Consider the following 26,437-nt stretch of genomic DNA (forward strand, 5'->3'; position numbering starts at 1 on the left):
CCTTCAGTGTTGTTTTGGGCAACTGAAATGCAGATATAGAGCTCAGCTAGACTCCATAATTTCAATTCTTGCTTAAAAGACACAAATCCAGACCAAGACCTAATCATTAAAAGTGGACTATCACTTCAGGTTTGAAAACAACTTAATTTCATCTATATTTTCACTTCTCAAAGTGTGTGTGCGTGTTTATTATATATAAGTATTAATTTTCATAATGACTCTTCTAAGTCTAAGTGCAATTCTGGTGGGGAAGATTAGATTTGATTTGCAGGTTTGAGCACACTCAGTGCTGTATGGGAACAGAAACCAGGTGTTCTTCTTCATTTCACTCTGTTTTAACAACATCACTGCTTTTAACTGTAAATTTTAAACCACATTGATTAGTTAATGTGAGTAACATTCTGCGTACACAATGAGTTTACCTCATGCAAAGCAACTAAAGGTAACATTAACAGGTTATGGCGTGGCCGAGACTGTTAAAATATTGGAAGATTTAAAAGTTTTAATAGCACCGTGCATCTTACAGGTAGCAAAATAACTTCCCACTGTGGGGGAAATGTTTTTTCTTGCTTTAGTAAAACCCAACCCTACTCCTATAACCTAGCATTTTCCTCCCAAGACTTGCATCCCACCCCCATCCCCATAAATCTAAGAGACTATCACTTACGGCATTGTTTATTAGCTCCTAGAATCAGTCAGTAACAGCATTCTTCTGCTCATAAAGTTCAGTAAATGACTCCTTTTAGACAGAAAGGATCTTAAATTTTTACCAGGATGTGTGACTGGGAAAGGCATGAGTAAATTAAAATCAGTGAGAAGCAGCGATGCTTTATTTTTAATGGAGAGAAAATTGTTCTGTAGATGCTTTTCTTCATGCCTTAATTCTGAGCTTTGCAATACTTTATTGCATATGACATTGAAGAATAATCATACCTTTCACTTTCGCTATGTTTTTAAATCAAAAGGTGAAGGTGATATGTAAGCACTATAGCCAATATGGCTAGCTTCTCTAGGGAGGTACCGTCCTGGTACTGGTATAGTCCAGTTGCTCAGATCATTAATCCAGGGCACAGCCTGCCGCCTCCTCTTCTCCAGTCACATGGCACTGCTGGGACGCACAGCCAGGAATGGCTTAAACAAGCGGGATCAGCAGCTGAGAGGGCTTTGTGTTGTTCATTTGCTGCTGTAACCCCCAAGGCCACTTGCCTTTCCTCAGAAACACACAGCATTTGATTTGAAATCTTTCTTTCATGTCTGATATGTTGGGTTTTGGGTTTTTTTCTGGGCAAGACTGCAGACAAAAAAAGTCTCAGTCATTTTGTTGGTTTTAATATTAGTATTTGTAGTTCTTATTTTGTCTTACCTGGTCTATATCTGGTTGTATAGTCCCCAGACTAGTAAAACCACCAGTGAAGATATTTCTAGCCTTTATAAAATAACATTCAAAGAACATACAACCTGTTCAGTTTCTGTGGAAAAAAACTGACCTTCCCAAGCAGCACCAGATGTTATTCCTTCCCCACCTTCCAAAAGCAAGTCCTGAGCAAATGCTGTTTTAACTGGATGCTAAATACCTTACTATATTTTAGTTCACTTGAAGCTTCATCTGTTTCAGTCTAGGTCTTACTGGGACTAGCAGTTCCTCAGTATTTGGCATTACTGGTGTGCTCTTTAGTCATATGAGGACAGGCCATTTCTTGTCCTTCTAAAGGCCCAAATCTCAGCTGTTCCTCTCCTACACATGGAGCTGGAAGTGAGAGTTGGGGGGATGAAAGATGGTCTTAAGCTATCTTCTGTGGTCCTCTTATCTGGTGACAGCCAGGAGCTTGCATGGCTCATAGCATATAAAAAGCAATTTCAAAGCTGATTGGTATTCTACTTTTTATGTACCTGTGGGTCTTTGGATACAGATAAATCCTGGTGTAATATATTCAGCTGCAGCCCTGTGCTTGTCACCTTTGGCACCCCTTTTCACCATCTTATCTGTTTCCTGCTGAGTAGAGAGGAGAAAAACATTGTGGTAGGACTGTAGGAGAGTTGAGTATAGGGATTAGTGTTATCTATACCTCCGGAAGAGCAGCAGAGAGAAGTTGGACATTAGTTTGATCCTGGATTTGTTTCTGGAGCTGCTGGACTGGTGTCCCAGAGACCTTTAATGGTACTCTACAGCACCTGCTATGGCTCCAGCCCTGTGATGACATGTCTGTTGCTTTCCAGGAAGAATGTTGTTTTTATTCCCCCTGGTTGGAGCAAACCACAAGTTCCCAGTGTTCACAACAGCAGTCTTGGGTGTCCAAAACTTCAGATTTGAGCACTGCTTAATCTGATGAATTCAACACCTGAGGATTACTGCCACCTGGCTTTACCAGCTGACACATCATCATCTTCCTCTTAGTGCTAACCAAACTGGGGAATGTTGTAAAATGACCTGAGGAAGGTTAGGACAGTTAGTGGTGTATCAGAGCACCTCTCATTGCGAGAAAAAGCTTTTACTGTGGAAAAGCTTGATTTTGTGTGGCAGCTAGAAGTGTTCAGGCACACATTGAATGTGTTCTCTGATTTCATGTCTCTGTTTTGAGTGTCTGCATTTCTGGGTGCCAACAGGGTGATATCCTGCATGTCACTGAGTAAGGAATGGTTGCAGGTTATGCTTCCAGGTAGGCTTTCAAGACTCCTCAGCACATTAGGTCCATGTCACATCAGGCTGGTTACCCAAGAAATGACAGTGTGATGTTTGAGCAGGCTGACAGAAATACAAACAAGGATTTGAAACTCATGCCAGGGCAGAAGCCCAATGCAACATCTGTGTGCCTCTCAGCTGCCTCTTAAACTCAGGTTTCCAAGGTTTCAGTGTTTTATAGGTCTGAAAGTAACATAAGTAGTCTGCTCAGACCTAAAGACTTCTGAGGGGTAATCTCTAACCAATTAGGAGGGATAATTAAAGGCTGGCCTGCTGGGTTTCCTAATGCACTGTTTTTAAATCCAGAGTGGACTTCATTCATCATCATTGCACAGTTTGACTAACAAATAAAAATTTGTTAACTAGCAGCATGTTAATAAGATGATTTACTTGTGTACCTACATAAAAAAGAAAAGCTGGAGGTACTGGGTTGAGTGGGTCTTTTAATGCATCATATGGTACATGGATTGAATATTACAGTTTTGGTTAGTCCTATAAAAAGTAATTTTCCAATTTGCTATGTATCCATACGCTTACAGTTGGATAAAAGCCTTAGAATGAATAATTACCATTTCCAATATGGATAGCAGGCAAACATCCCAGGCTACTCCTCCAGCAGTGCTGCTGACTTGAATTGAAAAATGCATTCTTCTTACTTTCCCATTCACCTCCCAAGGATTTGCTTGGGGCTGTTTCTCCCTTCCCTGGCACTAGTTTTCATTCTACCTTTATGTTCTTTCGCTGAATATCTTTTTGTACCTATGGATCAAATCCCTTGGCTGATATGAAGTATATCTTTCTTACTTCATTATCACCTGCCGTCTTTGTCTTAATTTCCTTTGATGTTGTCCTTAATCTAGAATAAACATTTGAGGCAGACAGTTATAGTTCATAGAATCATAGAATAGTTAGGGTTGGAAAGGACCTTTAAAATCATCTAGTTCCAACCCCCCTGCCATGGGCAGGGACACCTCACACTAAACCATGTCACCCAAGGCTCTGTCCAACCTGGCCTTGAACACCACCAGGGACGGAGCATTCACAACTTCCCTGGGCAACCCATTCCAGTGTCTCACCACCCTCACAGTAAAGAACTTCTTCCTTATATCCAATCTAAACTTCCCCTGTTTAAGTTTGAACCTGTTACCCCTTGTCTTGTCACTACAGTCCCTAATGAAGAGTCCCTCCCCAGCATCCTTATAGGCCCCCTTCAGATAGTGGAAGGCTGCTATGAGGTCTCCACGCAGCCTTCTCTTCTCCAGGCTGAACAGCCCCAACTTCCTCAGCCTGTCTTCATACGGGAGGTGCTCCAGTCCCCTGATCATCCTTGTGGCCCTCCTCTGGACTTGTTCCAGCAGTTCCATGTCCTTTTTATGTTGAGGACACCAGAACTGCACACAATACTCCAGGTGAGGTCTCACAAGAGCAGAGTAGAGGGGCAGGATCACCTCCTTCGACCTGCTGGTCACGCTCCTTTTGATGCAGCCCAGGATACGGTTGGCTTTCTGGGCTGCGAGCGCACACTGAAGCTGGCTCATGTTCATTTTCTCATCGACCAGCACCCCCAAGTCCTTCTCTGCAGGGCTGCTCTGAATCTCTTCTCTGCCCAAAGAGTTGCTCTTTTTATACAGAAGAGAATGAAACCCATTGTAAATACTTGATGTGTTGCTTTACTAATAGTACAGCTTAAATTTTGTGTTGATGGGAAAATACCTTGGAAGAAGAAGAAATGAAAGTGAAATGTTATATGTGTAAAAGTTTCATGGGTTGTATGGGAGACATAGTAATACTTTTTGATTAAAAGCTCTTTTAAGAGAATTAAATCACTGAAAGACAACATTTCTGATAAAATGCACTGCAGTGTTAAGGAACATTTCAATAAATGTGTACACGTGTTACTCCTTAAATGTTTTCCAGGCTTTTTTTTTTTTTTCTTTTAGTGAAACTTTTGTCTCCCACAGTCCCTGCTAATGTAGAGAAATTTGGAGACACTTCTTCCCTTTCATCATGCTGTGTTTTAAATTTGCCAACTGAGGTGTGGCTCATCATGTAACCAATGTTGGCATTTGATTTCCACTCTGATAGTTATACAGCTTGCTTTGGTTGACAGGTCCCTCATGGATGGATGTTTGTTTGTTTATTGCAGTTTCACAAGCTACAAATGAGACTGTGTGCTGCCCAAGTCATGCTGGAACAAGTACAAGAAAAGAACCAGTGTTTGAGTCTGCAAGTTGCTAGTCTGGTATCTGCATTTCACTGAGGAAAATGGTGAGACCAATATAAGAATAAATAGAGAGAGTTTGAATGTTTGAGGCTTGGAAGCAGGTTAAATCACTATTTGATTTTTTTTTTGTCATTTTTTTATATGGTTGAGGTTTTGTATGGTCATGTTTTCTTCTGCGTGCTTCAGAACATAATTCATTGTGTGACTAACGTCATGCTATTTACTTTAATACATTATGAAAAGATAACCTAGTGTTCTCAGTCATACATATTTTTTAAAAGCTTCCAAATGCAACATTACATTGCTCTACCTAGAATAATCCAGAAGGGAGTTGGAAAACTACTGTAGGTTTGCTCTTGTTTCTTTGAAAAGGAGCTGAAGTCTGGTACAGTTTCATTCTCTAAAGAATGGACATTACTGAGCAGTTATTTAAAATGAGAGGTGCTTGACCTTTTCATAGCTGGAGGAGGGAAAAGGCTTTTGCTGTAGCCAGTAAGATACCCTCTGTTCTTTATGATTACTGCTTCAGTAAATTGCATTCTGGTAGATTTCATACAGTAATAGTAGAATACTTTTTTTTCTCACAATATAAGCCTGTGCAAACAGCGTGGCTCAGTTCAGTAATTGCTTACGGATGCTTAGAGCTTTTATGCTTTTTAACATAAATGAGCTACAAAATGTATGAAACTTGGCTGTGTGGCATTAAGCGGCAGCAATTGTGTCCCCCCTCCTCCAAAAAAATGACTGTTTTTGGTCAGATTAGTGCATGAATAGGCTGTGTTGTATATGGATTCTTCTATCAATAGAATGGCCAATAATGACAAAATACCACCAATTTTACACATGCTTCACTTTTTCATAGCCTTGTGCTAGAGGAAGTACTGTTAAGTGCAAGTGATCAACACAGTTATTGCCGAAGCAGTGCTTACACAGGGCCACGGCCTTTTCTGCTCCTTGCCCCCTTCCATTAGTGAGCAGGCTAGGGGTGCACAAGAAGTTGGGAGGGGACACAGATAGAACAGCTGATCCCAACTGACCAAAGGGATATCTCACATTATATGGCATCATGCTCAGCATATTGTAAAGCCTGGGGAAGAAGGTAGCGGGGGGTGTTTGGACCGATGGCATTTGTCTTCTCGAGTAACTGTTGCACGTGATGGAGCCCTGCTTTCCTGGAGATGCTGAACACCTGTCTGCTGGTGGGAAGTAGCGAATGAATTCCTTGTTTTGCTTTGCTGGCATGCACAGCTTTTACTTTACCTATTAAACTGCCTTTATTTCAACCCAGGAGTTATCTCACTTTTACTCCTCCAATTTTCTCCCCCATCCCACTGTGGGGATTAAGTGAGCAGCTGGGTAGTAGTTAGGTGCTAGCTGGGGTTAAGTTGTGTCAGCTGGAAAAAGAATTACAGCCTCAAGGCTAGGTTTATGAAATGCAGAGAGGAGGAAGAGGAAGCAGTGCTGTTCCCTCTCTTACCCAAGTACTCTGCGTTTGCAGCATTCACCTAGCTGGTAGCATGTGTGGATGAAATTCTGCTAATCTTGGTAAGGTGGATTTGAACCCTATCTCCCACCCCTGAGAGAGTTTTCTAACTGCCAAGCTACTATTAGGCATTTCAGTATGAGCTGTTCTATGCTTTTTGCTTAAAACATAGGAGCCCTGATTCTTGCGGAGGATATGTAATAACAGGCTGTGGAATCTGTCTTGCTACGTCTCTGGAGACAGAGTACTCTATAGGCAGTTAGTGTTAAGGGTTTAATATTGAGTTTTCTGTGTACAGTGGAAGAGCCGAAGGCTGTTCTTCATCTGTTCAGCAACCTAGACTCTTGATACTCCTGTAGCTTGTTTGGCTTGTGTCAAACATCCATGTAGACTCCAAAACAAATGCATGTATTTTCAGTATCTTTTTTGAAGAGCAGCACTTGTGTGCTGCAATGGAAGACAGAGGTGTCAGTGGGAAATCTGAGTGTATATGGTCGAGTGTAGGCCTTGGTTGCAGAGTGTCTCTCTTCCAAAGCTGAGCTCCATAGTGGGAACTGCTCCTTCTTCTCTCACCTCCACACCTTCTTATCTAAGGCACAGGTTAATGTGTAACTCCTGAAATGTGTGTATACCAAGCACTGGGAACTGAAAGGGAGTCAGCTTTGGTCAAATACGTAAGTGCCTATATTAAAAGGCCAGGGCTGGCTTCATCTCCCCTAAATTTACTTGCCAGAAAGTTCTTAGGTGGATATTTGTCCTCCTACTGTAATCAGTGCAGTAGATTAAGCTCCCCTAATTTAAAATTCCTGGAGTTTTCTCTCCAGTGCTAATGAGTACTTTCATTAGCCATTGGAAGGGTAGATATCGCAAGCCATTTCACAGATATCTGTTGTAACATAAGAGGAATTGTTCTCTGGAGGGGCTTTCCCTTAGACTGTAGAGAGTGCTTAAATGACCGGAGGGTTCAAGTTAAGTCAGATGTTTGTCTCCAGTCTCCCCAGTCCAGTGATGATAGCTTCTAGAGGAAGTAGCTAAGGATGCTGTCCTCCTAATTTAGGTGTGTATGTTAGATGCTTAAAGTTAGGCCCTGCAAAACCAGCCTTTTTTTAAAAAGTGGGTTAAAACACTTTAATGAGTATAATTTAAAGGATACCTTTTATCTTGGTCTGGACAAGATCAAAGACGTCCTGAAATTATATTAGTATTTGTGGGAAAAAAACGAAGTGTTTTTTGTCTCTTTGGAAGCAATAATGCAACTGAAAAACAGTTTTTGAGGATTTTTGACTAAAGTTTTCTCCCTTTGTTACCAGTAAAGTAATACTTAGGGTATCGAATCTCTCATGAATTTTGTTGTGCTGCATGTACTGGATTTTTGTAGAGTAAGGTATAAACAAAGAGGCCGATCTTTATATATTTTTATTTTAAATGAAGATATGTCTGGCAACCCAGAAGAATGTAGTCATGTGAATGGTAAAAGGACTGTAATGATTTTCTCAAGCTTGGTACAAGCTTGTTGTACCTATCATTAAATAATAAGACAATCCACCCTTATTAAAAATATCTTGAGTACTCCCAGCACCTAAAAATGTTTTTGGCTATTTCAAAAAGACATTTTCAATATAAATATGATGTTTGCAAAATCAGGGTTTTGCCTGTATCTGTTTACAAGCATAGTCTTATAAGAGCGTCAGCTGTTGTGTTTCCAGGTTGCTCTCACAGTTCATTAGAAGTTGAATCCTGGATGCCCATCAAGGCTGTCACTATGCTTGTTGCGTAGCTAGGAAGAGACCTCTGATACTGTGCTTGGCTTCCTATTAATAAAAAAATGCTTAAATGTTCCAATTAGAATAGACCAGAGTGCAGAAGAACTCTCTGAGCTCACTCTGTCCTGAGGATGTTGTTGAGGCGTGCACACCTGCTTCCTGAGTTTCTATTCGGAATTGCAAGAAATAAAAGGCAGGTATCTGGGCTGCTCCGCCTGGATGGTGTCATCTCATTTGGAGGAGAGATGCTGCAAATCTCTGCTGCTGGGGGGGGTGGCTCTAGAAGCAAGGTGAGGAGGCAGATACTGAGAAATTAATCTCAGCCCTTACCTGGACCCTGTGGGAGTTGATGAATTTTGGGTTAGGCAAGTGAGAAGCATCTCCCTGGCGTTTTAACACTGCAAAACAAAGAGATTGCTAAAAAGGATGTATTTGTGTGCATGGAGAAGGGCTTCAGGATCACTGACTCGGGTAGTGTTTTAGGCAAAATAAATGAGACTTGTAGGAAGCTTGATAAACTGCATTGATTGACAAGTGTTCTGGTCATGAGAGGAGTTTTAGCTAAACGGTATTGTGAAGAGTAATCTCATAAAAAAAGAAGGTGAGATTTGCCCAAGTATTCTCAAAAGTTAACTTTGACTCTTCTGGCAACATCTTCGTGGTGATTCAGTGGATAGACTAACCCTGTGGTTCACATTATCTTAAAATCATGTTTTTAACTCTGAAAAGTAATAGATATTACTAAATTATTGTAATCTAAAATACATGAGTTTGCTTTGATGTATAATTGGGGAAAATAATTTCATGAAGCACTATTTAGAGCAGAATTGTCCAAACAATCTAGTAATGATTTAAAAATCAAAGTGAAGTACATTTTAAGCCGTCGTATCTTGAGAATAATCTAACTTTTGAAACAATAAAGGCTTTTCTCTTAGGTAAAGGTCTGTGCTAGGTTGGGATTCTGTATGGTGCATGGTAAAATAACCTGTGTCGGCATAGGTGTTACTAGGCTCTGATGTCACAGTGAATGTGATGTCATGGGATGCTAGATCACTTGAGTAAGTTTTCTGCTAAAAACATGGTATAGGTATCACAGAAGGTCACTTATTTCATGCACCCATCAGCTTTCCAGAACAGATTTCTCCCTTCCTGTTGATGGTGCCTCTGCAGGAGTTGATATGGTAAAAAGCAAATTTTATACAGTCCTGACAAAATCATACATAAGGCTTTCTAAAGCAGTATATAGTTTGTATTGGTTAATTTAAGTATTGATGTAATCATTTGTGTGTTTGTGGCTGGGAAAAGATTTTATTTATATATTTATTTATTTATTTTTTAGCCAAATTTTGTCTTCTCAGGGAAGGACCATGAAATCTCAGTAAACACTCCTGAAAGGATACTGATTTGCTGAAGTCCAGGAAACATACAATCAGTCTTTCCTGGGGTATCCTGTTACTCGAATGAGCCAGAACAGGACTGGCCATTTCATGAGTAAAAGTAGGTTTTAAGATTTAAATCACAGGTTAGTTTTGGAGCTTTGTTTCTATTGTAGCTGAGCTAGTTTGCCTTTACTAAATACTAAGTTAATATAGCTGTTGCTAAAACTTCTCTGGGTGTATCTGAGACATTTTAAGGCTTATTTGCACTCAAATTTTTATTTTGGAGTCTGAAGTCAGCCTTTAAAACTGTCATAAACTTTCTTTTGGGATATAGATACTTGGTAGATTTTCATTGCACTCAATGGGTTTGGGGTGTGTATGAGATGCATGCTTCTTTGCTAGCTAAGGCCAAATCTAGGGTGGGGAAACAGTCAGAAATGTTTCATGCAATGACAGCTTCATGTATGTAAGGAGCTGATGTTTGATATAAGCCTTCGCTAACTGTTCTATGAATCGTCTGTGTATGCTTTCCTTCTGCCCTTTTGTGGCATATGTTTCTGGTGATCTGTGCCCTCTTATAAAGAACATGTGTGCTCCACATGGCAGTGGATTTGCTCTAATGAGAGCAAAGGTGCTGGCAGCCTCTGAGAGATTTCTATCAGAGGCGCATTCAGCCCCCAAGTTTGTTTTCCAAGAGAATAGTCTTGTGCTGGGCTATGGGTGAAGGAGCAGAGCTTGGCTCATAGCAGCACTAGGGCTCACAGTGGTAGCTGGCAAAAACAGTGGCACCATTGAAGCTCTCCTTCAGGGGCACCTAAGGCTTTCCCAAGGGAGAGACCTGAAAGGCTGAACAAACCCTTTCTTGCTTTGAGGACAATCCTGGAGACATCGGTTAGACAAGCTCCTCCTAGCCAGTTAAGTCAACATGGGGCTGGCTTGTGAGCAGTGGGACTTGGTGAAATACATGGACAAGCCAGCTGGCAGGAATGAGAGAGCAGTTACTCCTAATGTTTTTGTCATGATATCCTGGATGCAATTAAGTTATTAAGAGGTGATCTGCAAATGTTTTCTTCAATGTAGCATACTGTAACTTAGCTGTCACCACTTTGCACTCCTTAGCTTGGCAAGGTGAGCTTCTACCCCAGCTTATCTGACTCTTTGTGAATACTAAACTGTCTCCAAAAATTAATACTAGTATGCCACAAGTACATCAGCTTCTTAATTATTGTTATAAGCAAAACTTGCCCCATCAAATGCTCTTGCAGGGATGTTACTGCTTGCTTTCTTCCCAAGGCTGTGGTATTATATTTTCATAATGACAAAGCAGAAGCAAATCTCAGGTGCAGATGATGTCCTGTATCTTAACAGGACTGCATTCTGTATCTGCCACACCAAATAAAGACTAGTCTTAAATGATGGTCTAAGAGCTAGACACACAGAGCAGTAAGGAAACCTGCAACGTTAAACTATAAGTAGCTGGCAGAATGAGTGAAATGCAGGGTACACATCCTGTGTGTCACAAGATGATAAATGCAGTCATCTTTAGGGCTAAACAAGAGGACCTGTGTCACAGAAATGCAGTGACTGCATTTTGCTGTGGATTTTTTTTTTTTTTCCAGCACCAAAATATGTTAAAACATCCCAGGAATTTAGCCTGATTTCTAACTGAGATAAAGTACAAATATCATAACAAATGCATACTGGTTACTAAAATTTTATTTTGTTCTTATTGTCTTCTAAACTGTGGTTAAAAACTGAATTCTTCAGCTGCAACTGCAGTGAGTGGTATGAAATACTGCAGTGTGCTAAGCGATGCAGGATGGACCTCACGCTATTATTTGGATCTCAGTGAAAGACAATACATCCATCTTATGTGTACATATAAAACCTGCTGGTGAGAAGCTAAATATTCTAGGAGCTTAACTTTACCCTGTAAAAATTCAACAACCCAGCCTCTCTTTGTGGCTCGCATGCTCTACTGGCAGACACAAAGGATTGGATGGAAAATTGGAGCCTCCCTGAATTAACAAAAAAACCTTTCATGGAGAAATTAGGCTATAGACCCAGGGGTACCTTTTCTTTTTTGTCTGTCCCCTACAGAGGCTGTAGGTGTAGCCTTGACTTCCTTCATCTGCTGCTCAGCTGAGCTAATTTGTTGCAGGTCAAGTCCAATAAGTTTCCTTGTTCCTTTGCTCTTCTCTCTGTTGACAAGAGTGATGGGAGGACAGCTTGGTGTAGCTTGGTTACACGCTGCCTCTTGATTGGGGCTTACAGTAAAATTCCGGTCTAGCCCTTTATGAAGAGAAGTAACACTTTATCTCTTCTGGAGGTGGATGGGAAAAAGAGCAAAGACAAATCACTTTGCTACTGTGAAGCCACAAGCAAAGCAATAGGGATGATGTGGGAGTTTTTTCATTTGTCTTTTTGAGCAATGGTATCAATGAAACAAGAAGCCAGTAGCTTCCCCCATGATGCTCTGCCCCTGCCCTCCCTCCCTCCCTCCCTCCCTCCCTCCCTCCCTCCTTGCAGCATGATTTCACCTGCATTTCCCATACTTTTACTTTGAGTGATGTCTTGATAACCTCTTAAGTGCTGGAGTGCTTAATTTTCAGATGGAAGACTGTTCCATAGATGGTGTTCTTGTCTGGCTCTGCCAATGACCAGAATATGTGGCAGCTATCGTTGCAGCTGTGATTGGGGTGGTTTTTGTTGTGGTTTGGCTGGGGTTTTTTAGTGGCCCAGTGTCACTGTGATTTGTACTTCTGCTTGACTAAGGGGTTTGGGTTTTAAAATAATCTTATCAGAGGCATCTCAGCTAGCCAAATACATTTAATTGACTCTAATTATCTGAGACTAGGTCTGTGGTGACAAATTTGCCATAGAAGTTGCTATTGGGTAACTGAAGCACTGAGAGAGCACTGTATGCAGGCTCCCAGTGCTTTCTGCTCATTTTGCATGTTGGAAGGTAGGTTTTAGGAAAGGTGAAAAGAGTGATGAGAGCTGCTAGGAATTTTTTAATAATTTTGGCAAAACATAGGGCTCTGTCAAGAAACAGTTTTGTTCACAGCCTGTTATTTTCATGTTGCTAACATCATTTCCACTTCCAGAACTGGATTGTTACAGGTGGAGAGTGTTCAATTTACTGAAAAAAACTTCTAATCGTCTGATGAATTGCAAGTTTGTGCATGCATATGTGTGCACATACATGTACATGTGCATGGAAGTGCATTTTCCAGCTAACTGTAATGGATGCAGTGCTTGCCTGTTTTGCTCTGTGGAATTCTTTAGTGACACTGGTAGTCTCCACCTTCTGTAAAGAAATATGTAGCCCTAAGGAGGATACATGAAGAGAATACAGACTTAAGCTTCTAGGATACTGGTCAAAATGCTTCTTCTGGCTTTAATGGTAAGCCAATTCTTGCAGTCTGACTTTGTGTCATCCAGTGGCACTACGTATTGCAGAAAGAGGACTTAAAGTAAGAGAAGGGAGATCAGCATTCACTGAAAGGTAATATTTGAGGTCCTGGTTTATTTTTCTCATACAACTTCTGATTTCAGTGGCTGCCAAACACTTTAAAATGGCTTTCATTTATTAATGAAGAAGTACCTTCCACTCTGAAGCACTGACCAAGTAGGATCTCGGGAACTACAAATAAGAGACTTTTGCTTGGAAGAAAAGTATGCACCAGGAGCTGGGATAAGTGTGGCTACTACAGTCCATTCCCTAGGGCTTGGCTTTGTTAACTGCAGAGTGCTTTCTCCCCTGTGGAACATTATGTCCTCACCTTTATTCATGCTGAGGAAGGGGAAGGTGTCTCAGTCTGAACTAGGTTCGTTACTGTGTATCTTGCATGATAATTACAGAATGAAACTCTCTAGCATGCATATACTCAAAGAAGTTATTCTGTCTTTGGGGTGAATAATTGCTCACTTTAAATGTTATATATGCATTTGTGTCTGTGTATACATATGGGGGTAGGGAGGCAAAATGGGCAGGCAGAAGATGTAATTATTCAACAGAAGCCTTAGTCTTGCATTATAAATATGGATCATGACTTAAGGAGCCTGAGGACATAATACATTCATCTTCTGCTTGAATATTTAGTTTTAATCGTAGAGTTGCCTGAAAGTCCTTATGAAAGATGAGCACTGACATTTAAAGTACTTGTGACGTATGGATTGTCTATATGCAGATACAGTGGGCTCTTGCGCAAAAAGGTTGAGGACAAGAGGTTGCTGAATTGGAACAAAGCCAGACAGCCTTCTCCAAAGAGTAAAACTTATTTTCATGCATTAGCAAATGCCTATAGGTAAGGCAAGGATATGTTTAGCATAAATGTCAAATCATTCAGTTGAAAGGATAGAATCTCTTGAGGCATCAGTGTGGGCACTGGGATTGGGCTGGTGAAATTGTGGGTTGTGCTCACAGCCCTGGTACTAGCTTTGGGTGGACTGCTTAATTCTCTTCCCGCCCAGCTCCTCTTCTGGATGTATCTGTTCAGCCTAGTGAGCTTTCCCAAAGAGCACACAGTTGTGTAACTGCAGAAGGGAGACATGAGGCAGCTGTGCCCAGTCTGCTGCCTTTATCTTGGCAGAGAAATACATGAAGTTCAGCAGCCATGCACCTTATGTTACACATGGTCATTGTATTCTTAGCTCTGCTAGCCACAGCCATGAAATACGTGCATGAAGTATGTGTAAAGAACAGGCGTTCAAAATGGCATCCTGTCCCCATTGCTGGAGAGGCAGAACTGCCACAACACAGCATATGATTATACCGGAGTCCAAGTGAGGACTTGATTATGTTATTAGCCTTTAGGCTGTCCTATAATTAAAGATGAATGCTGGTTAAAATTAATCAACTCTATTTTGCAGGCTACACATTTTCTTACCATTGAATCCTTTGTGATAGGCACTTACTGGAGTCACTGTGATTAAAAAAAGAAAAAAAAAAAAGATACTTTTTTCCCTTGCAGTTTTGAGTTTAATGGTGAAGTGAGGTTTCTGTAATAGAGGAAAAACTGTGAAATACTGGATATAACTTGCCGTGATGACTTACAGTCATCAGGCCAAGTCTTGTAGGCAGTCAAGCGATGTCTTGTAGCCAATTAGTCACACAGCTCACCTAAACACTTGAGTCATTTTGCTGTTTAACTCGACCTACGGTGTTGCATTGAAGTGGCGCACCTAAGTGAGTAGCTGTTCGTGGAATCAGTTGACTGCTTGCCTTTTCATTGCAAGTACTGAGGTCCTTACTGGTAGAAGCTTTTGGCACTCCAGTGGCTGAGGTCTGCAATAACTCCATGTTTTCTGTCCCTAGAAAAGGAAAGGGGTGATTGTGTGTATTGCACTGACTTGTGGTAGTTCAGCTTACAAGTGAACATCTTTTCTATTCTATGATTACCTTTTGCCTTTGGTTGCAGAAAGTGCTGCAAGAGGTTAGACTCTGTAGAGTAGATGAATGCAGATGCTGATGTGTAAGGGAGATCAACTTACGGAATAAGAAGCCCAGTACACAAAATTGACAATTTTATATACAGAGACTTTTTTTTCTGGAAATCACAGATTTCTGTTAGCTGGTATATCACTTGTAGCTTTCCCTGTGCTGTGAGAGATACATCACACACTATAACAGCATTCAATTGTGCGCGTGTTGTCTTCCCATATATGTGTTTGTCATATTTCAATGGGAAATGATGCGTGTTTAGAGTCTCCTCTTGTTTCAGTTACTGTTTGAATTTGTTCAGTGCAAACTGGGCCTCTTTCATCAAGAAGTTCATAAAAGCTATAGCATAACTGTGCAGTAATGTTACTGAAGCCAAGGACTGAAATTATTGAGGAACAATTAGAAATTTCCTTGAGGCAGCAGGCTTACTGAAAAGGGGTGAAATTTAATGAGACAAGTGATCTTTACTCATTTTCAAGAAAATTCTAAGCATTTTATTTTTCCCTCCATCACTTCTGGGGTTAGGAAACACAACCGTGAATCTGTGTGTGTGACACGATTAGTAAATGATTGTTTCAGTGCTAGAAGAAGCAATAATATAAGGCTGTGCCTGGATAGACAGACATACGTAAGCAGACTCCGAAAGGAACCTGTCCTTTGGAGGAGCGCTGTGCTGAGGTGTCCTGCTGCTGCCAAACTGCTTGCAAGCCTGTAGTGATGGAACGAGCATGTTACCTATACTCGGCATCCTGACAAGCTGCAGGGCAGTATGGGATGCAATGCCAGGACAAGCCCACCGACTTCTAGCAGCGCCTGTGAGCTGCTCTGCTGGCCAACAGAAACCAGCGTACCAACAGACTAGGGTATTTTTGGCTTTATTTCAGTATTTCCTTTTGCATGCTGTGTTGAGTCCTGTAAGCTAGAAGAACCACATTGCTGCTGAGCAAATACATGCACTCAGTTTTACTGTCCTACAGAAAAAGAAATTGCAGTTTCAGCACAGGAGGGATTTCAGAGGGTACGATGTGCTTTGTGGGTCTGATTTTATTTAAAATCCTCACCTTTTTTTATCTTTTTTTCCTAGCTCAGTATATTTAAATAAGGGGTATTGGAGCAGTTGAGTAAAAGGGAGAACAAAAGCCAATGTTGCAAAAGCTAATGGTACAGATTTTGTCCCCTTGAGGGCTTTGGCACTAAACAAATTTCCTGCCCTGTAGAGTAGATGTTGAAGCTGTAAATAAATTTGGGCAACTTTCCCCTGACTGTGGACAGAGCCTTGCTTTCTTAGCATAGAGATTTCTGTAACAGCTTGTGTCAGGTGTCTTGATAGTTAAAGACTAGGCTGGAGGCAGTTTCTCTGTTAGCTTGCCTTTACTGAGTGTGGATCAGAGGTAAGAAAGAGCCATATTCAGATAAAATAGAAACACAATAGGAAAGTGCCACTCTTTTTTTTTTTTTTCTTTTTCCTTCCGATGGTGTAGCCTCTATCCATACTAATAAATGTGTTTCTGAGCCTACTTTCAGTAAATGAGAGGTGAAGGGGATGACAATGCCCAGTTGTTGGAGGAGCAGTGGGATGTCTGAGGTATAATCTCAGTTCTTCCCGTGGCCTATGCCTCAGTAACTATATCGGATATAGTTTATGCAATGGGAAGAGGCTCCCTTTTGTGCAGTTTGGGATCTACAGATAAGGCGTGCTTCATAACAGGAAAATTGTATTGCTAGATGTTGCTTGAAGTTTGGACAGATGCCAACTGAACAGCTAATACAGAGGCCTCTTTCTGCAGACGCATTGACAGGTGGGTGCAGCTTTGGTATTACAGGTATGCCCTTAATTAAGGGATAGGAAGCTCCTGGACAGAGCTGCTATTAACTATCAATGTGGTGACTGACACCTTGGCTCAAAGGAAGATGAAAAGTAGTGCACTGTAGACTGAAAAAATGGGGTAATGTGTGTTTTGGAAAGTTTTTCTTTCAGCCTATAGAGCTGATTAAGCTAGTCTAACTGGATAGTATGCACTAGGACAGGTCATAAAATGTGTTGTGCTACCAAAGCTGATTACATGCCTGATCATGGCAGGATTTTTCCTGTTGTGGCCAGATAATAGTCTGTGATGAAGTAAGTCAACATTATGCTGAAAGCTGTCATCTGCTGTTGGCCTCTGAAATTAAGAGAGTTACTGTCAGAGATGTTATTCAAAATAGCATCAGTAGTTTGATATGAAACTAAGCTTGCTTTTATCCTGTATAATGTTAATCCAAATACCTTTTTTTTTTAACACTACTGCTACCAATACAGCTTTCTGCTAGTAACCAGGCTACTTTCTGACCAGTTGTGCTGTTTGTATAACCATGGGAATGCCTCTGATAAGGACTGGGACCAGAGAAGTTCACTGGCTTTAATGTCATGGGGGATTTTCTATGGATTATTTTTGTGGAGATTGCTTCGAGCTCTCAATCACTCTGTCTGTAGCAGTGCTACAGGATCTTGCCAGGACACCATAAAAGAAAACTGCACTTAACTGAACAGAGTGGTTTCAGTTGAACTGTAAAACCCTGACACTTTGGAAAGGTATGGCAGTAGACCCGTGCCGTTGGCTCTCACCTTGTACTCCTTTGCAGGTGGGTCTGTGCCCAGCACAGGTGTGGAGCTGTCTCCCCTGTGTAAGCCACAACTTCTGCAGGGGCTTGACTTGATCTTTATCCTAATCAGCACATCAGGCCTATTGGGTCAGGCTTAGAAGGTGTAAGTGACCTGGGATCAAAGGAGCCTTGTTTTCCTTTATTTCAGCCTAATATGTTAGCAATTTGCTGTTACCTGTACACCAATCTTGTCACCTGGGATGCTGAAGACTGGGATAATAGAGTCTTCAGAGATCTGTTAGAAGCTAGAGAAAGAATAATTTATGTAATTCATTCTTAGTAATTAAAAAAAAAAAAACCCTACTTTTTAATTGAAGTATCTCGAAATAAGATGTTACTTAATTTTCATCTGCCTGTATGATATATAGATCCTACCTTAAAGGTAATCCATCAACCAGCCATCCTCTCACCAGTGCCAGGACAGAATAGTGACCCATGGAGCATAGATAAAATGATTGCTCCCTTCCCAGTTTCTCTGCAGATATCAACACAACTTGAAGACTATTCTTTATTCATCTGATAAATGTGTAGAGATATACGGAGATCAACTCCTACATCTTGATGGATATGCACCAGCTCTTGGGCAGGTGCCTGTGAGTGATTTTTTTCCTGTATTGCTGGGATAGTATAGAGGCTCAAATAGAAAAAGTGCCCCTCCAGCCAGCTGGGGAAGCACTGGAAAGTTTAATTTTCGGATCTTGTTCTGAATTTTGCAATTGAGCCTGAAAGAAAAGGGCAGCCATCTTAATTAGGATTATCTGCCAGCATGTGGCACGAGTTGCCATTTCTCACCTTGCCTATCACTGAGTTTAGTAGAACAGTGTAAGAGAGCTCCTCATGTGCTAGCTGTGACATGTCTTAGACATCTGTACCTGCAGCACTGGAGTTCTGATCTTTTCTTTCTGCTGTTTCTCTTAAAACATATGTCGGAAACTGAGTAACTGTGATAGGCTTCAGTGTAACTTATAATGCATGTCACTGAAAAAATGTCTTCAAGTTTTTGCTCACAATTAAATACTTTCATGCTCAGATCTCTGAAATTGAAAATGTTTTCCCTTTATAGTCCCTTTTTCTTCCCCTTGTCAGATGTCACAAAAGTACAGTCTCAGAGTGACAGGTATTTTGTGTGACCGCAAATATGTTTCCTAATTGGACATGTCCCTGAACTCAAACATCAAATCCAAGCACTCAGCAGAGGGAGAGTTGAGTGTTCAGGTTTGAATACAACTTTGGAATTCAGCCTCTATATTAATGAAACAATTCTAATCTTTTAAACTTTCATCTTAGTTTTCTTCTGAAGTCTTGCTCAAAGGATGAATTTTCAAGTTGCCAAAGGCTGTGTGGTACTTCTGCCAACATCTGGGGCATGGAGAGTATACTGCTTCCTGGCACATGGACAGCTGGCACAGAAATGTGAAAGTGAGGCATCTCTGGACATACTCATGGTCTCTCTTACCTTCCTGTGATGTACTGTCATTTGCATCTTCTGGTCATTTGTACCTGAGGTCTTAGCTTTTAGTAATGGCTGCCTAGGGTTTTGTAGTCCAGCGAAGTACAATGACAGGTATTATATGTGCTTCCTGGACTTCCTAATTTCCATTGGGTCAACTAGAAGGCTAAATATATACGGCTAAAGAGATTAAGAGCAGTTTAATATGAATTGCTGAGAGATCTGCTGTGCTTTTTGTTTGCCAGTTACTGATGAGATCCCATAAGTACATTCCAGGTCTCTAGCCTGGTTCTCAGGAGGTTCATGCTCCTCAGTTTCTCTGTGCCTCAGCATTTAAAAAAGCACCTCTGTAAACCTTCCTTTACATCAAATGCTGTTGTGGGAAGGGATGACCACAGGAGCATGTGATGTGCTATGATAAAACAGTGATGGGGGAGAGCTGTTTGCATACCTAGGGCAGATGATCCGACGTATGGAGACTCATTCCTTTCCCTGTTGAGACTTGATCCACAGGCTTTTGAAATACTTCTGGATTTGCCTTAATGCAGCTCTGTCATAGCCGAGTGCTTGGGATGAGGGGGAAAAACAGCCTATGGCAGTTGGGGATGGGCAGGAGAGGGTAATGAAATATCACCCTTCTACACTTCCTATAGCTCCTACTTGCACAGTTGTTGTCAGTTAAGCCGCTTGTTCTACTGCAGTGAACAAAAGCAGCTAGGTAGGTGACTCTGCTCCTACCAGGGCTAGTGGACAGGAGTCTTTGCTCTTCTGAAGTTTTGAGAAGCTGTATGTTTTGTGATCTCTGGGTATTTTATCTATCATTCTTTAGCTCTAGGAGGAACTGAAAAAGAAGTGATGATATTTGTTTTGTGTGTATGCACATATTGCATGTATGTACATTATAACAGTGTGGTTTCCTTGAGAATATACGGCTTGTTAAAACTGCACTGCATATCTGTTCTCCTCCCTAGTGTAATAATTGATATCAGTAAAATATGAGAGAGCTAGAGGTTTCAGCTGTGTTGCTTTCCCCTTCCACTTACATTGCGTCCTATTAATTCCTGTCCTTTATTTTGATTGTTTCTATATTTAGTTTACAGATCTATCCTAGATCATGCTGATGAAACTGATGTAGGAATTCGGCCACTTAGGTGACCATTATACCTATATTTAGAAAATTCTTCTAATGACTCCAATGCCCCATTGTATACCACCGATACAGTCATGTTTATTTAAAGAATGTAATATTAATGAACATCGAGAATTGGCATCCATACTACAATTAAAATCACTACTTAAGGGGATAATATAATGCTTGCTAACAACATTTGTAACCATGCAATTCAAAATAAAGGATTTTTTGTATCTCAGTGGCATAAGCCTAGACCCAAGCTTTGGACCTCAACATACGTGAAGTACAAAGCTAATTCTTTTTTCTAAAAATTATGATAAAACCCCCCAAGAGTCAAAAAGTTTCTGAAGCATACACCAAGTTTTAAGAATACTTTCCCTGAGCATGGATGTGTATAGCAACTAAGCAAAGTCTGCAGCCTTTGCTAACTTCATATTCTCATTCAAAATGAAAATAACAGTAGTGATGAATGAGCCGAGTAGTCATCCTCACTAAGATTTTGGAACTGGATCTCTGTTGCGTGTTGCTCTAGAGGAATTTAGCAGGATATATGGTAATTTCTGGGACTGTTTCAAGTTCTGCTCTTAGCATCCCCTTGAAGGCTAAAGGGGAGAGGGATTAAGGAGACATGGTAAAAATAGGTGGCAGTAGGTGGCAGCTTTGCCTGAAGCTGGCACTGAACCAGTGCCACAAATGATGCTGTATTTTGGCCAGGGTCTGGCTTTGTGAAATTACCTCTGATTGCTTGGATTAACTTTATAGAGATTCAAATAGTACAGTATTCTTGTACATGGATAATTTTTAGCTGACCTTCAAGAAGCCCCTTCATCTAGTCCAGCCTTATGACACACTTAACTATACTTAACTGTGAAGCTATACAAATTAACAATTCTATTTTAAAAAATGGGAAAGGAACAAAAGGAGAGGGGAAATAAAGGGCTAGGAGAAGAAAGTCATAACCAAGGAACTCCCCATATTTAGCATTTTCCCCATAGGGTGTTTTGGTCCTTGAAGGAAAAATGAACATTCGGACACAAGACAGGCTCAACTTTGAGGTGCCTGAAGCAGGAGTCAAGTGTGTGCATCCTTCTCAGGTAGGTGCTGGAATTCCAGCAGCAGCTAGAAGAGAGCAGTCTAGTTAGTGCCCAGAGAGGGGTAGTGAAGACTGATATCTGAGGAGAGCTTCCTGGTTTCAGCTTGCCTGAGGATGTATTAAAGCCGTGCTTTATTCCTTTGCCTGTACCTCATTTCTACTGTGTCTCCCATGAGTCTATGCCTGTTTTTGCTTATTGCCTTCTCAGTGATCCCTTAGCTTTCTTTGTAATTTGAATGTCATGCCTTGGCCTGGTTCTAAAAATGCTGAGCAACGTGGGCTGTTCTGGTATGGTATCCCCTTTCTGTTTCATAACTCCATGACTTCCAGCTTCAAAAATAGTTTCCTGTCACTGACTTGAACTAATATAATAAATGCAAGCAGCCAAGTCATCCTGCAAAGGTGTTATTAGCTTTTTATAAATAATTTTAATTGGTTTCTTTGAAAATTACAATTTTTGAGCATTAAAAATTAATTAAGGGAGAGGAAGGGAGCACCCTTAACGCACAGTGTGACTTCATGAGATTATCTGATATTTGACAATTAAAAATCATATGGAACCATGTAAATGATGCTTTCTGAAAGTGTTCTAAAGTGGAGGGTATAAAGAAAATGCCCCAGAAACTTCCAGAAATTAAAGATCTACTGAAGGCAAGAAGCTGTTTTCTATGGGAAGGAGAAAAAAAAAAATCTCTAATGCATAATCTATATCCCAATTTGGTGTTTCAGAGTTTTTCCAAAGATGTGACTATAAAACACATGTAGACCGACCAGCTCTAAAAGCTGAACAGAGTGGATGACCTTAGTCTTTAAATGTCCTCAGTGGTCAGGAGCTCCTTCATTCAAAGCTTTGCTTTAGATACCGTACTTTGAGTTTGCTATGTTTTTATTGCCTGTGCATTTACAAGAAGTGGATTAAACTAAAACCCTTCCCAAACATTTGTTGTTGTTATTTGACAGTCTGCAGAGTAATGCTCTTTACATGTGTTTTTACTTTGTAGGACAGCTTTTCCCCACAGATTTATACACTTTTTTTTTCCACAAAGATTTAATTATGAGACAGCTGGTCTGATTATAGATCAATTCTTTTAGTTAATCTGAAAGAGAAGTAAGTTGTACTTTGGGATAGAATTACATATGGTTTAGTTCAGTGGTAGTGATGAAACATGTAAAGCTTTATACAACTCTGACTGGCTAATATTTAACAATATTTATTATTGATTGCCTTGAGGCATAGCTGTTTCTGCATTATGTGATTTGGAGGGATTGTTCCCTTTGGTGGGAGCTCTGAAGTTATGTTCTACAGCAAGCTACATTTAAAATACGAACTATGGTTCAGACTTGGAAGTGGTGAGATTAAGACACTGATATCTGTTAGAAAAGAAATGGAGGAAAAGAGACAGTCTGTAGGTAGCAGTAGAAGAACAAGCCCATTATTTATTTCCTGTTTTAAGATGGTAGTATTTCAAAACTTTACATGAAATTATATCAAAGAAACCTTTCATACATCAGTTTGCTTTGGATTGGTTTTAAATATTTTCTATGAATACAAATTGTTCTTTGAAGGGATGTAACAGAAATCTTGTGGTGGCACTTGAGAAGCAAGTCTGACAGTTCCTTGCCTCTGGGAAACAGATACAAAGCGGTGAACATTTTTGCCTAGTTCTTTTAGCTCCACATCTTTCTCTTTTCTACTGCTTGTTTATCTTTCTGTTCTGTGACCAAAAAAACAGGCTAATTTCACTATGGGCTATGAGACAAGCCAAATCAGCTAAAATATTACAGTTGTCACTGACAGATGAACTTCCTATAAAAAAAAAAGAGAGGAAAGGAAATAGAATACAGTTTTTACAGCATCCTTTTATTTTCCTGGTTCTTTCTGGTAACCCAGGGCTTACTCACTCCTATTTGAAACTGGAGTGATTCCCATTAGAAGCCTCTTGATAGGTGATGCACTGGTGCACGATGCTGACGCAGTTCTCTGCTTGGGACATCTAACCTGCCCTGCAGATGGAAGATGAACAACTGTTCTAAATGTAAAAATCTTATACTCCTAAGGCTAAGGTGAGGAAGGCTCTCTATTTGAAGTGAAAGATGCTTGTTCTTGGAAAGTGTTCACTCTTAAGAGCAGTCACAAAGTGCAGCATGGTCTTGTGTGTAGAGTGTCTGACTGCTCACCAAACATACCCATTGCTGTGAAACACTGAAATTGTTGTTTTCATGTTCCTCATAACCAGGGCTTGCTTGTCACCCTTCAAGGTGGCAGAGATACCACTGCTGATTGCAGAGGCAGGAATTTGTTACCCAGTGAGGGTGTACGGCTGAGCTCCATGGGTCAGGAGGCAGGTCATGGTGCCCAACTATGACTTCCTTTTAAAACTGCACAAGTTCTGACTTTTTAAGGTGCAGCTCAAGAAAGGAACTTTCCAGGATGATGATACACTATTAAACTGCCTCTTAGGAGGGAAGATATGTAATTCCTAACCCTTTTTTAATTGGCATAGGAGAACAGAATCTATTTTTTTTTTAAAGCAGTCACTTGGATATAAATTATGCATTGTTATTACGCAGTAATCAAATGATTCAAATGCAATGTAATTTTTAAATTAAATCATTTAAAAGCATGGTGTTTTTAAGTGCACTGCTCTAATGAAATGCTACTTTTGCTGCTCTTTTATCAAGAACAAGGTTGAATGCTTTATGATACCAGGGGCGTCATGTTATCTCCTCTGATATTGCAAACCTGATGCAATAATTTAGAAAAATAAATCTCTGCCGTAATTTCTTCACACAGTTGAATGGGAAAGTGGCAATTTGTTAAACCAGAACATACTGCTTTGAAAATGTAAATGAATAAAATAACATTGGCATTAGAAAATACAGTAGCGTTATATCAGATATCAGCCAAGTAATTATCTGATCTATTACATAGGTTATTTACATTTAATTTAATCACGTACGAATCTTCTTTCCTTACTGGTGGATTCTGATACCGATCTCTGCTCTGGTGTCTGGATGAGTGCTGTCACTGGAGTCTAGTGCAGCTGATATCCCTCTAATTTGCTGTGTAACGGCAGTGGGTCTCGGTTTAGCTGCTGACCCAGTTGAGTTGTGTGCGCTCATGAATATTAAAGTTAAATCCTGTATTGTTCTTCATATGTTGTTCTAATACCTGACCAATCTCTCTGTGTGTGTAAGTATCGATACTGGAGGTCTATGTGAGGTCTGTCCACATGGACTATACCAGTATTGTCCAGCTCATTAAACCACCCAGAGGTGTCTTGTTGGTTGAATGGCACTGTCTGCTGACCTAAGGTACATATTTTCTTGAATTTGGAGGAACTAGCAGAGGTAGGTTTGCCTCTGCTTTCTGGGCAAGGTGGCTGTGAATGCCTGCTTCAGGATGTGAGTACCAGCCTGGTGTCAGATTCTCATTTGATACAAGAGTCATTTTGGGCCAGGCAACACCCTGCAGGCTGCCAAGTGACCAAGCAATGGTTCTGTGTGCAGCTCAGCCATTCTCATGGCTCCTCTTTTCTTCCTTTAGTCCAGTGCAGCCATGAGGTAATAAAACAGCACTTCTCTCATATGAGCAGCTTGTATATGAAGCTGTGAATAGGATTTAAATAGGCAGAAAATTCTGCTTAGGTTGCAGCAGAAGCTTCATTGCTGCAGTACTTCCGAGGTAGCCTTGGGGAAGATGGGCAGATGTTTGCTTTCTGCCTTTGTGGCCTCAGTGCCTTTTTTTTTCAGGGGAAAAGTCATTTGAACAATGCAGACAGATGGCATAGTCTGTGATCATCTAGTCCTTCTAAAAGAATCAAGTCCATGGCTGATACCTTTCATGTGGAGATCGCTATGAAAGGGTTAAATGTCTGCGCTGAGCTGCTCCATTGTAACTGCATAAGTACTACCATTACGTCCTATTCTAAGTGTTAGGAAATAAGGCTGCTATCTCAGATGCTGTGGTTGAGTTTCCAGATGCTTGTTGTTTCCAGCTGTGCACATCGTCATCTTGTCATCTGCTTCTGGTTACTTGGACTTTCTTCTTGTAAAATATTACAAAATTAATAGCTGTTGTTGCTGCCAACAACAGAGTGTTGTATAGGTCCTGCCTTAAATATTTGAAAAGATATGAAAATTTCCCTTACTGTACTACGATGGTGTGTCCTGAATTACACTGGGCACAAAGGCAGGCTGTTAGTACTCAGGCTAATGAAAAGTTTTGAGTAAGTTTCACTTGGTAGATTTTCATCTCTACCAGCTCAGTAGTTCTCTGACAGTGATGATTCTTGTATTTCAAACTTATCCTAGGATGGTTCTAACATCTTTCTTCCTTGAACAAGCTATGCTTTCTAGTGAATCCAGGCTACATGTTTCAAAATTGTTAAAAATATTTATTCATATGGGTCTAGCTTAACAATGGGGTTATTTTAAGCTGGGATGGAAGAACTGTTTAAAAACCAAAACTGTTTTATTTAGAAGGACTTTAAAAATGAAACATTTTTGTGGGAGAAGAATGCTCTTTTTAATTGAAATTGGGGAAAAAAATTTGAAGAATATGAAAATTAAATGCAACTTTTCATTCCAGACTGAACAAACTGTTTCAGTCAACAATGCAGACTCCCCCCTACTTTTGATTCTGTTATTGAACCACTGCTCTCCACCCCCACTCCTTTCCTTCGCATATCTCTACTCCAAGCTGAATTTTGCTTCTCCCTTAGTACAAAGCAGCCGTAAAGCTGACTTAGAATCTGTCTTGATGTTCAGTATAATTCATTCATGTTCTTCCATCTGTTTTACACCATTTAGACACCGTGAAACAGCCAGCGCAGTGCAATGAATCTGGTCCATGCAACTGTATTGGATTACTCTGCTGATGTCTCACCTTCTACTCATCTAGGCTGCTTGTCCATCTAGACTGCTTGTGACCATTATAGTCAAAAAAGAACATTTACTTCCAAAAATATATATATCAAAAGTCTAGGGCACTTGGGTTGGAAAATGGACTCTGTGATATTATCAAATACTTTAATCTTTTTAGCATTAGCTGTCTTTGGAGGCTACCATTTCATCTGATTTACAGGGAGGGGAATGTCCATGAAATTTACTCTGTGAGTAATAGCATCTCTGACTTGAATTCA

General features: G+C 40.5%; 1 protein-coding gene across 2 annotated transcripts in view; it reads left to right on the plus strand.

The window, feature by feature from the left end:
* LMNTD1 (lamin tail domain containing 1) overlaps positions 1 to 26,437 on the plus strand; it is a 171,510-nt gene that overhangs the window by 23,373 nt on the left and 121,700 nt on the right. For both annotated transcript variants that reach the window (XM_065665085.1, XM_065665084.1), the window contains exon 2: positions 4,827 to 4,948. In XM_065665085.1, coding sequence (XP_065521157.1) covers positions 4,946 to 4,948 — 3 coding nt within the window. In that variant the 5' untranslated portion in view covers positions 4,827 to 4,945. The remainder of the gene's footprint in view (positions 1 to 4,826; positions 4,949 to 26,437) is intronic.

Source organism: Lathamus discolor, chromosome 1, assembly GCF_037157495.1.
Source record: "Lathamus discolor isolate bLatDis1 chromosome 1, bLatDis1.hap1, whole genome shotgun sequence".
Lineage (NCBI taxonomy): Eukaryota > Metazoa > Chordata > Aves > Psittaciformes > Psittacidae > Lathamus > Lathamus discolor.